This window comes from Balaenoptera acutorostrata, chromosome 4 (assembly GCF_949987535.1).
Source record: "Balaenoptera acutorostrata chromosome 4, mBalAcu1.1, whole genome shotgun sequence".
Lineage (NCBI taxonomy): Eukaryota > Metazoa > Chordata > Mammalia > Artiodactyla > Balaenopteridae > Balaenoptera > Balaenoptera acutorostrata.
Genome location: NC_080067.1, coordinates 11,447,014 through 11,459,661, shown reverse-complemented (window position 1 = coordinate 11,459,661; position 12,648 = coordinate 11,447,014). Strand labels below are relative to the sequence as shown.

General features: G+C 35.7%; 1 protein-coding gene across 7 annotated transcripts in view; it reads right to left on the bottom strand.

Moving 5' to 3' along the window:
* Positions 1 to 12,648, bottom strand: part of ANKRD28 (ankyrin repeat domain 28) — a 176,676-nt gene that overhangs the window by 26,298 nt on the left and 137,730 nt on the right. For all 7 annotated transcript variants that reach the window (XM_057545192.1, XM_057545194.1, XM_057545193.1 and 4 more), the window contains 6 exons: positions 11,480 to 11,558; positions 10,428 to 10,542; positions 9,397 to 9,479; positions 7,891 to 7,954; positions 7,577 to 7,645; positions 5,305 to 5,445 (listed from right to left, as the gene is read on the bottom strand). In XM_057545192.1, coding sequence (XP_057401175.1) covers positions 5,305 to 5,445; positions 7,577 to 7,645; positions 7,891 to 7,954; positions 9,397 to 9,479; positions 10,428 to 10,542; positions 11,480 to 11,558 — 551 coding nt within the window. The remainder of the gene's footprint in view (positions 1 to 5,304; positions 5,446 to 7,576; positions 7,646 to 7,890; positions 7,955 to 9,396; positions 9,480 to 10,427; positions 10,543 to 11,479; positions 11,559 to 12,648) is intronic.

The window sequence follows — 12,648 nt, the reverse complement described above, 5'->3', positions numbered from 1 at the left end:
TGTTCATCCTTTTAAGCGGGATTTTGATATTTATATGCAGTGAAAATTATGATGAACTGCATATCACTATGATGAAACAACAACATCACCCGAATCTGACTCTAAGGAACAAGCCTGGTGTTTCTCGGTATTCCTAAACTAGCTCTGAGGGCACTCCAGGAAGTATTTCAGGCAGTGTGCAGACTCTGTACCAGTCTTCCTAGGTACCCAGCTCACAGGTCAATCCTCACTGGGATGAAGGAAAGACCTGCTGGCCTGGAAGGACAGTCTCACTGCTTTAAAGGCAGAAACATTTCACCCAAGGGAATATCTTTTTACCTTTAATCAAGTTCTCTAGATGTGAATGATAAAACAGAAATAGTTCTCCCTACTGAGACCTGAATACAAGACAGATTCTATCAGTGGAACAAACTATTTTAAGATAACTTGCTGATACATGAGTACTGGGGGAAAAAAAAAAAACTGACTTATTTAAGGAAAGCAAAACAAGTAGGTAAGTTCATGTTTACTTTCTGAAGTAGGACAGCAAGTCTCAAAGCACTACTTATATTTACTAGTTGCAAGTATACAACATTAAATGGTTTGAAATAATTCAACCATAATACATACAGTAGTTCTTATCAAATCATATTATTTGTCTACTTTCATATTACTAGATGACTGGTCTCCTATAACAAAACAAAGACTAAGAGTTGATTTATAATTATAAAATTACTTCTATTGCCACACCTTTCAAATTTTGCTAAGCAATATGAATTTTCATGACTACTTTGTAAGCATTACCTTTAACAAATGAAAAAAATTACTGACATTCAGGAAAATTAAATGACTTGCTCCCAATCTTTTGGCTAGAGTATGGCAAAGCAAGGACTAGGCCTTGGGTCTTCTCTTCAAGTGTTCTTTCTATGCTACAAATGCTTCAGCACAGGGGTTAATGAGTTAGTGACACTTTGACCTGGGAGTTTATAAAATACTGAACCACAAAATTGCTTGATCTTGAAAATCTGAACCTCACTTTTGATTTGCAAATGAGGTGAAGGGGAGAGAGTCAATCCTAAATTTTTTTGCTCATTGTAAAGTTAACACACGCTCATTTTATAAAACGCAGAAAATTAAGAAACGAAGATTTTTCTATAATTTCTCTTATTTCCCTAAAATAAACCATGTATGCAAAACCTGGAGGAATATTTATGGCTAAATACCTAAGTAATAAACCAAACTTACTGTTAAATATTTTGTTTTCTTCATTTGTTAGACAAATTAAGTATCCTCATCCCAATTAAGCATGTAATTCAAATCAGAGTGATTTTCAAACTATTTAAACTTCTCCTACTCTTCCCCTACCACCCATGAACTCCTACCACTTTTTCTGGTGCAAGTTCAGACTGAGTCAAATCCATGTGTCCCACGGCTGGTCAGAGCCCTGGGAGAGGACCACTCGGCCCAGGGCAGAGGATGTGGCATTGTCACCAGAGGCCCTCCTAACTCCACTCTCCCCCATCACGGTATACAATAGTGTCTGACTGACAAAAAAAGATACTAAGTATAGCTTAAAAAAATACAACTAATCCTTACAGGAAGATTACAATGTGTCAGGTATCGTTCTAAGCAATTCAGATATTCTGTACCTCATATGGCCATGAGTTAAGGTCAGACTATTATTCCCACTTGACAGATGAAACGTGCAGAGAGGTTAAGTAACCTGCCCAAGGTCTCACAGCAAGTGGCAGAGCCAGAATCAAACCCAGTTCTGTCTTACACGCATACATAAAACAGGTTTAACAAGGCTGCTGAATGCAAAGTTGTATACAAAAGTCAAATATATTTCTCTATTTCACAACAAAGGAAATTTAAAGATAGATTTATTTTGGCAATGAAAATATCAAATACTTAGGAATAAACCTAAGGATTATAAAAGTTCCAAGCAAAAGACTGTATGATTCCATTTACATAAAGTTCAAAACAGACAAAAATAAACAATGCTATTAGAAGTCAAAATATGATCCCATTTTTGTGAACATCTATCTCCATAAAAGTGTATCTTGGTGAAATATATCTATGCATTCATAAACACATGTATATATAACCATATGAACACAGAAAAGCCTATGGACAGACATTTACCAGGTCCGTAACTCTGATTACACTGTGAGGGATGTGAAATGATCTACATAAACATATAGAAATACTTCTGTTAATGGTAGTTATCACAGAAGAAAAGGCATGAGGAGGATTTCTTCCTTATGTGTAATCACAATAAATAACCCCAGCCTTCCCCTTGTCTTATACACACCACACAGGCGTGGGGTAGGTCCTCACCATCATGCTCATAGCCAGTCCTATTTTTCTTCAAATGGCAAAGAGAACTTTATTTGGTAATATTTAATACATTTAGTATGTTTCTCCCGTGAAAATAACTGTATATTTGTTTGCCGAGTCATGACTGTCTATAGTGAATGTAGGCATCAGGATGATGGGGGCGACTAGCAGGATGAGGAGAATGAGGAGGAACGATTTCATGTATTTTTCCAACATTTACTGAAAGTAAAGACAGGCACACAAGGCAGAGTAGAACTGTAATTACTTATGTCACTTCTGAACAGCAGAAAACCAGTGGCAGAGTGTCAAAAATCCCAAAGTATATACAACTTTCCCTGGGGATGCTGACAGGACATTATTAAACAATCATTAAAGAAACAAACCAACAAACACACATTACTGAATAACAGTATTTGAAGTCATGGGGAATTTCCTTCTTCTTTTAGAAAATATTTCACTCTGGCTTTGGCAGCAGAAAGAATTATTCCAGATTCTCTTGTTATCCAACCTATTCCTGGGAATTAAATCCTTGGAGTTCAGAAAAATAAACCAACTCTTTAATTCTACTATTTAAGCCTCCAAAACAATCACTTACTGAAAGGATGCCTCTGGTATCCTAAAATGGTTACTGTAGTGAATAGTTTCCAGAAGGTTCCCAGGGAACAAATCACTGAGTCTATAAGTGATGGCATCAGACAAGACCTCTGGGACTTTGATACTTCAAAGGTAAGAAAGAGGCTCCAAAAAACAGTGCTAGATTCTTTTATACACATGCCCTCAGTTTTCCCCACAATTCTAAGAAGTACGCTTCATTCTAATTTTACAGATAAAGAAGCTTTTGCCTAACAATTACTTGCTCAGGCTCAAAGAGGTATAATGTGAAGCCCCCATGATTTCAGCTGGGTCTTTTGGATAAAGCTCATGTTCTTTCTGGTACATCAGGTTGCTTGTGGAGATACTGAGAATTAAGTGTTTAAGTAATAAATATCTCTAGACCAGCGGTCCCCAACCTTTCTGGCACCAGGGACCGGTTTTGCGAAAGACAATTTTTCCACGGACCTGGGGGCGGGCGGGGTAGGGGGATGGTTCAGGCAGTAATGCGAGCGATGGGGAGCGGCAGATGAAGCTTCGCTCGCTCGCCACTCACCTCCTGCTCTGCGGCCTGGCTCCTAACAGGCAGCGGACCAGTACCAGTTCACAGCCCAGGGTTTAGGGACCCCTGCTCTAGACTATTGCTCAAAACAGTTTATATTAGGTGAGAAAACTAACAATTTAATTCACTTTAGTACTAAGTATACTTCTAAAGAAAAAGTAGACTGGCTTAAAATAAAACCACAAATCTCAAACAGTATAGGTTGAACATTGTTATTCTTTTGTTCCTGCGTAAGAATTCAGGTTTAATGTAATTGTATAAGGGCAGGAGGACCATGGGGTAATCTCTGTCTGTGTGTACGTGAACTCAGTGGAATTTACTTAGATCATGCTGGGCAGTACCCAATGAACGGTTTATGGGAACACTGGTAAAGGACTTCTGATGGTGATAGTCATTTTGGGTATAATCTATTTTAGGAAAATCTATAAATCAAATCCTGAAATTACAAAATTTATAAATCAGAGGACAATCTACTTACCCAAGTTTACCAAAATATTTTCTGATTTACAAAGTCTCTATCAGAGATTTTCTTTAAAGCTCTACTATCCAAAAACATACTTCAAATAATTTGGCTTCTCCCAAAACCTATCTATATCTAACTATTCTGGTATATATGAAATTGTATAAAGTGATATACTCCTCCAAACAGAAAATACGGTCATCCTTCGGTATCTAAGGGGGACTGATGCCAAGAGTACTCGAGGATACCAAAGACCGTAGACTTGGACCCTCAAGTCCCTTATAAAAAATGAACACAGCCCTACAATGAATACAGTCCACCCTCCGAATCTGCAGATGCAAAACCAGTGGATACAAAGGGCTGATAGTATACTTTACTAATGCTTTCAAGATTAGGATTTTAGCCACAAATCCAGCATAACAAAGTGTTACTTATAGAAATGGATTTGAAATTAGTTACAGAATTTATAATAAATTAATATTTGTGAGTAATACCATCAAATTATGCTTTTTATTTTGAAGGTAAAAAAGTAAACATTAAAAACCAAGGAAATAGTTCTATGTTAAATGCAACTTCCTTGAAGTATATTTTATAAAACCTTTCCCCAGAAACCATTATTTGTTTTTCCTACCCTTCACTGACCCAGACTCATGGGGAATACCACAGACATTAAAGATTTCTTCTCTGTCTCTAATGAGTTCATTTTCTTCCAAGAAGGCAATATACATTAAGGTACTATAATGGGTCTGACCATCTTTGGGTGAACATTAATTATGAAAATTTATAAATCTCTCATTCTTTTGTTTTTATTAAGTCATTTTTGGACAACATTTACTCACTACTCCATTATCTATATAATTTACTTATTTAAGCACTATTTAGTACCAACTATGTGCCAGATTCTGCCAGTTCAATTATTCCCTATTTGAATACCAATTTACAGGGATCCCTTGGAAATATGAACTTTCTACCTCTGAAGAATACTGGTATTCCAATCTCTGCTCAATCTTCTGATGGCATTGTCTGTGTATCTCTTGCCTTTCCCTTTCCCTATGATATACTCAAGACTGCTGCCTCTAAGAAGCCAGGTGGAAAAAACATGGAGGTGATAGATATTAAGATGTGTTTTTGGAAGGGAGGACGAAAAGGGACCTTTATCTTTCTTCTACCTGATTAGTTCATAATGCAGGTTGCTGAGTAGAAGTAGGTGGTAATAACGATGACTAGGAATAATTATGAAAACAACTTATTTTCCCTACTAGAGCATCAGGGAAAGATAATCAATAATAAAAAGTACAAAAAAGGAAATATAAATTTGCTATAAAAACTGCCAGATAGAAACAATCCTTCATTCTCACCACATGATACTTACTTGCCATCTGTGTCTGACGTAGCTGCATAGTGCAAGGGTGTGCATCCTCTTTCATCAAGGTCATTCACGCTTGCTCCTGAGCCCACAAGAGCAAACAGGCACTGGTAGTTGCAGTTGGCAGCAGCATAGTGCAGTGGAGATCTTTTTGCCCAAGTTAATTAAAAAAAAAAAAAGTCAGGGACAGAAACCAGTAAACAAGAGCACAGTTGATCTACCCAGTTATAAATATTTATAGAAAGCCTGAGATTGATTTCTGCCATATACCTAAGTCTTTCGGAGGGCCAGACAGAAAGCTTGGAGGAGAAACTAAGATGGCAAAGAGCCTCTAAGAATACAAAATAAGATAGGAACACAATTAAATCACTTCATGGTCCCCAGACAGTAACAATTCCAGTCTTTTGAGTGAATTACAGATATCCTTCATATTCTGCTCCAAAACTTGAAAACTTATTTTTTTTCCTCCCTAATGCCATTAGCTATCTGAGAAAACTTTCATTTTAACAAAGCTTCCCCTATACTAATAGAGATGTTTCATAGGTAGCAGCTTCTGTTCCTGTCTCAGTAGAGGAATAAAGAGTAAGAAAAATACAGAAGCATTAAAAAGAATGCTGTTATATCAACTATATGGTAGAGCTGCACAGTAATATCAGATTCCTCAAGCAAAAAATGCATAGTTTTGAAGACTGTTCATCATTTTGAAGAGTTTACTCTAAACTGTTAATTTCTAGAGATGGAATATTTGTAGCTTATTTCTTCTCAGTTACTGAAATGAAAAAGAATGTTACTAAATTTAGGAGTTTCTGTCTTTAGATTACAAAACTATGATGATCCATGACCTTTCATTAAAAAAAAAAAAAACAAAACAGAAGAAGAAGAAAACAGACAAGTGAAGGTAAATTTAGTCCAGAGTCTTCATGGTATAATTTTTTCTAAAATATTTACCTGGTGAAATGACAGTGAAGCATTATTTTACTTTATTGGATAATAGTATAATATAGTAATAGTATTTTTGAAAATGCAATTAACCCTGAATTACTTTCAAGCTTCTAAACTCAGAATGTGCCCTAATTGTAGTACAGAATGCATCAAGTGCTACAAAGTAACTAATATATGCTGGATTAAAGTACACTTATAAAAATAAATTAGCTATAAAAATACTGCACGCCAAAGTCAAACAAAGTGATTTTTGATTTTGTGGGTCATTAGTTCCTTCAATTAGCAGGCTTATAAGAACAGTCTGTTCCTCAAAATAATTATGGGGTCAGATAGTCGTTTTTCCTTTTCTTTTCTTATATGCACTTCTGATTCCCTACCACACGTAATTCTACTGCGCACTGGCCCAATCCCATGCACTGACACAGATTCACACACACCCTCTCTTGTCATATACTCTGATAAAATTCTCAAACTCCTGATACACCATTTTGCTCATACTGCCACCTCTATTTCTTTTTTAATTGAGGTAACACTAGTTTATAACATTATAAGTCTCATGTGTACGTTATATTTAGATTTCTGTGCACACTACAGCATGTTCACCTCTATTTTTCAAATTGCATTCTGTCCTTTCCTATGTGGTTCTAACAGACTCTGGGTCAATTCCTACTCTAAGTAACTTAGTAGATCATGGTGGCTTTAAGTACTGCAATCACAGATGCAAGTAACAATGAGGCCTGGGCTGAACAGTGAGACTGCCAGATTGGCTGGGTGACTACAAAGGGACTCTGCATTCACAGGTGCTTTCCTGTGGGTCACGCTCAGGGTGTGTGCAGAGAGTTAGAGAAGAGGAGAAAGAAAAATTACACATAAATTTGTAACCTGTTTCCTCCCTCTTTCTAGTGCTCTGGAACCAAATATAGGCAGCAGAGTCTCTAACAAAAGAATGACTTGAAGGAATGGAGAACTACCACTGAGTTCCAGCTCTTGTGAGTTTTTTGAGGGAGCATAGGTACCATACGGTTTTATATTTTCATGGCTATAATTATGGGAGGAGGAGGAGGAATGACATCACAAGAGGTATAGAAGTGCTTATAAAGTAAAGCTGTGGCTGGTAGCCTGGGGCTATGGCAGGGGCCCAGCCGGAAGAAGGCTGTGGGTGAGAATGAATATTCAGAAGTTATCTACTTACTGGGGCCTCTCAAAGAATCATGATCACAATGCAAAAGACGCAGAATTATTCAGTTAACTCTCAGAAGCCACAATAGAAGGTCAAGAAAGTCATTAAGTAAATAACATTAAGTAGGCTCTACAGAGGAACTGTACCACACCCTACCTTCCAAATTTATCCTTTTTGTTGAAGTCTGCACCAGTGTTCAGCAGAAGGTTTAGGCACTCCAAATTCCTACCCAGGAAAAATACATTGAGAAGATGTAATTGTAATGAAATTGTAATTATAATGAAATCGGTAGGTTTAAATAAGTATAAAAGCATGTTTTCAAATGAGGGCAGAGTGAATAAAACACTATGATTTATATATATATATATATATATATTTTTTTTATGATTTATATTTTATGAAACAAAAAAAAAAACCTGCCACGATCAACTACCTTTTTCTTAAAAAAAGTAAAAATTTTGTTAACATACCCTCCAGCTGCAGCTGCATGTAGACAGGTCCTGCCAAAATCATCTGGGGTATCTATATCAAATCCTACAAGAATGAATACATCTTATATAATAGTATAGGTAAGTTACTTTATATTAGAGTATTACATTAAAAAAATGCAAAAAAAATCACACACCCCCAATCTTAAACAAAACTATGAATTACAAATAGGTAAAAATTAATTGAAAATAGATTAATAATGTACAGTATTTTTAAAAAAATTACCACTAAAGGATTGGGGGTTTTAGAACAAATGCTAGAGTACTTGTTTAAAAGTCATAGGATACAATGGAATATTATTCAGCAATAAAAAGAAATAAAGTACCGATACATGTTTATAACACTGGATGACTGTTCAGAACATTTCTAAGTGAAAAAAATCAGTCACAAAACCACATCTTGGGTGATTCCATTTCTATGAACTGTCCAGAACAGGTAAATTTACAGAGGTGGAAAGTAGATTAATGACTGCTTAGGGCTGGGGGGAGGGAGGAAATGGGGAACTGACTGAAAATGAGGGGGTTTTTTTTGGGGGGGGGGTGATGAAAATGTTCTAAAACCCATTGTAGTCATGGTTACATACCTCTGTGAATATACTTTAAAAAAACACTGAATTGTAAATTTTAAACAGGTGAATTGTATGATACATGAATTATTTCTTAATAAAACTTTTTTTTTAAGCCATAGGTGCTTTGATACTTGCAGATTAATACTGAGAAGAGGTTTTTAGAATTTTACTTCATAGATAAATGGGTATGTGATTACTTGTGGACACACATACACTTAAAACATTCAAAACACAATTACCTCACTTAAAAGATATCATTAAGAAAAACTCAGAAGTGTCTGTCTCACAATATGTTAATTTTCACTGAAACTTTCCCATAATTCTTTCAGCAATCGAGAGTATTAATATACAAAATCTGTTCAACTTTCCTAACACGCTAAGAAATAGAATATCATTAAAAATTAAATCTTACATATTTCGTAATTCTATGCATTTAATAAGGATCATAATTTTGTAGTAATATTTATAGAAAGCTATTGATCCTGTTTTGCTTCAAACTGACTATGTGGTATTTTAAGACAGTAATTAGATATGGCATAAATAATTTCACAAACCTAGAAGATATTGTAAACTGGCCATTGGCTCTTAAAAAGGAAGCATGCAAATGAAGATATTTTACTTCTAGACACAAAGGGACTGCTCTAGAAATATTCCACACCCCATTCCCCAACTAAGAGAGAGAGGAGGAAATCACTGGAAAAATAAAACCTTTCCCAGAGCTGAAGAGAAAATCAAATCTTAAAATTAAAGGGTCCAACATATTCTAAGAGGGGTTAATAAATGATCCACACATGGACTTATCTACATGTGATTCTGGAAAAGCAGGATAAAGAGACTGTATTAAAATGGGAGATGGCGGGGGGGGGGGGCGGTTTGGGGAGGTAAAAGGGGATAATCTGTCTGTGAAGGTTCCACTTACCAGAAGAAAGAAGTTTCCTACAGCAATCGGAAAAACCACTTAAGGCTGCCAAATGGAGGGGGAACATTCCATGTATGCCACGCCTAAAGTGAACAGGACAGTGTCCTCGTCACAATGCAATCACTTAAATAAAGTAAAAAGAAACTATTCAATACTTAACTTATCCAGCTACTCTCCTCTTAGAGCAGGCCTTTTCCACCTCAGCACTACTGTCACTGTGGATTTTCTGTGGGGCTGGGGGCTGGGTTATCCTGTGCCTGTAGAGGCCATCAGCGCCCCCGGTCTCTACCCACACTGCATGACAGTAACACTCTCCTCCCCAAATGATGACAACCAAAATGTCTCTAGACATTTGCCTCAGGAGCAAAACCCATTCCCCCTGCCCCGATGTTGAGAATCATTACCACAAGGCAAAATGTTTAAGAATGTTCACTGCAGTAACTTTTGTAATAGTAAAAACTTGGAAGCAACTTGTGTTTGTAAATGAGAATGAATAAATTGTGAAATCTTTACAACAGAATTAAATTTTATAAAATGAATGAACTAGAGTTACGTACAGAGACGAGAAAAAAAAGCCCAAATTTGTATCTACGTGGCTAAACCAACAACTTCATGTAAAAAAAAAAAAGTTTAAAAAAGTGTACAGTAGCATACCATTTACAGAAAGTTTAATAGAAGATTTAAAACATGTTAATAAACATATAAAAAGGTAATAAAAATTTAAAAACATACATAAGAATGATAAACATCAATTTAAAAGTAGGGTGTTTCTTTCTGCAGAGCATGCAAGAGAATCCATCTTTCAAACAAAATCTTACATGGAAACTTTAATATGTTACTCATAATCTAGAAAGAACTGGGGTAAAAAAATATAAAAATACCGTATGCTGGTTTACCAATGAAATCACATTAAACATTCTATTCTATTACATCGCCAATACAAAGAGGAAAAAGCTCAAGCAATTAGTACTACATTGAGGACAAAATCCACGTTTCCCTGACAAGGCATCAACACCTTGGGAAGTACTTACTTTGCAGTGTCAGCACCACTTGTAATTAGAGTGTTGATTAGCAGCTCATGGCCGTACCTCGCTGCTATGTGCAAAGGGGTGTTGCCATTCTTATCCTCACAGTCGATTACTGCTCCTGCAATAAAGGACATACTATCAGACACTGAACTATGTAACGATCAAGTCAAATCCATTACATGGAAAGTGATATAAAATGCAATTCAAGCACAAACTAATGGGTATAACAATTTAACCACAGATTTCATCCACAGCACATTTACTGGGCCAGGCACTGGGGTTACAGATTTCACACTTAAAGCAATTTTGTGAACTAAGCGTAAGATTTTAACAGACTTAAAAATTACAAAAGGGTTCTGGGCGTCCAATAAGTTTGGAAACCACTGTATTTAAACAAAATCAAACACATTTCTTTAGAGTGAGACTTTCCAAAGCTTTAATGTGCACACTCTGTGTCACCAAGAAGACAGCATGCAATACTTTATGAATTATTTGATCATGAGCTTATTCCTACCCTTTCCCTGCAAAATCAGAACAGCTATTGTCTTGAGGACTACTAATAAACAGTTCCTTGGAACATGGCTTGTGAAAACACTGCTTTAATGTACCCAAAAGTTCTTTTTAATTAAAAGTTTAGCCTGCCTAGTACTAATTCAAATGCAAAAGAATACAAGTTCAGAAAATAAATGAAAATGCTAAAAATAGTTCAAGATAGTCAGAAGGGAAAAGAGAAATGCAACCGAGTTTCTTAATATATAATACAGTTTGCAGTAGAAAGGCAGAGTTTTCTATCTAGCATGTTTTTAAAAAGCCAACACTAACTGCTAGAGAAATTATATTTATAATCTAAGGGAAACAAGACAAAAATAAATGAAAAACATAATTACAAAAGATACATGTACATGGCATTTAAAATTCTTCATTATCTGATTTTCATGAGCTCTGATATCAAATGTCAAAAATGTGTACACTGCTATGACAATTCCTCAATACGATTCATTATGTGGATGCTTTTACTACACTTAAGAAAAAAAACAAACAGAAATACTTTTTACCACTCTGGATAATGGTTTGTGATCTGGAGAATCTACCGTGGAGGGCAGTCATGTGCAGTGGGGTTTTTCCATCTTTGCTCTGAAATAAACACACACGAGATTTAAAATTCTTGTTATATCTGTAACATGTAATTGTTAGTTTTATTTTGAATATCCTCTTGCAACTTTACTCTGTTGAACTATTACTCAAGCGTTAAGTTTAACTGAAGCCTGTGGCAGTAAAACAGCTGTTTGAAATTATGAACTAATTTTTTAGTATGTAAATTATAAAGCACAAATATACAGAAACCTCAATGCCCACAGTTTTAAAAAGGCCCGGAGTGGTGGGTGTGGTGGAATCTTAGTATCACTCCTATTTCAGGTGGGGGAAGTGAAGCACAAAGGATATTAATGATTCGACCAAGGTCACATCACTGGAAGTGGTACTGCCAGGATGTGCTGCCCACGGTTCAAAAATTTCACACTGCTACAATTCTTTTGTTCTAAGAAATGCTGAATCCCTCCTTGACCGAGGAAAAGTGAATGTTAGAATTAACTTCAGAAACTATAATTCACTTAAAAAACTTTATACATTATTTTGTTTATAATTATTTGTAACAAATAACGTTAGCTATTTTCCCAAATTATTTAAAATAATAAACCAGACTGGCCTTGCATGTGTGTTTGACGTACAAATTCTGAAATTCTAGAGGAATTCCAAATATGAAGAAAAACAATGCCTGAGTTAGGTGATATCTTTTATTGTGAGTTAGGTAAAGTCTTTTCTTCCCTAAAATTATTTTGTTAATCAAAACATACATGTGACCATAACAAAGGAAAGAAGTATTTGGGGTATTTTGTTTATCTGCCCAAAATTTAAAGTACACGGTGGGGTGGGAAAAGGTGTGACAGCTATCTGGGTTGACAACTGGATATATTGTGAGAAATTGTGTATTTCTTGCTTTCAACCTATATACAATTGGGTTTCTGTCCTCTACAGTTAACTGATTATGGAATAAACACTTGAAGAGTGGGAAAAAAAAAAAATCGGTAAGTGACACAATCAATGAGGCAGGGTTCATGATAAGCAAGGTTATGAAAAACCAGAGCTATACTGCTTTTTAAAAACCATTCATTTTACTTCTATGTAGTATTCTGTAGGAAAACCAATTTAAAAACTTATAAACTGA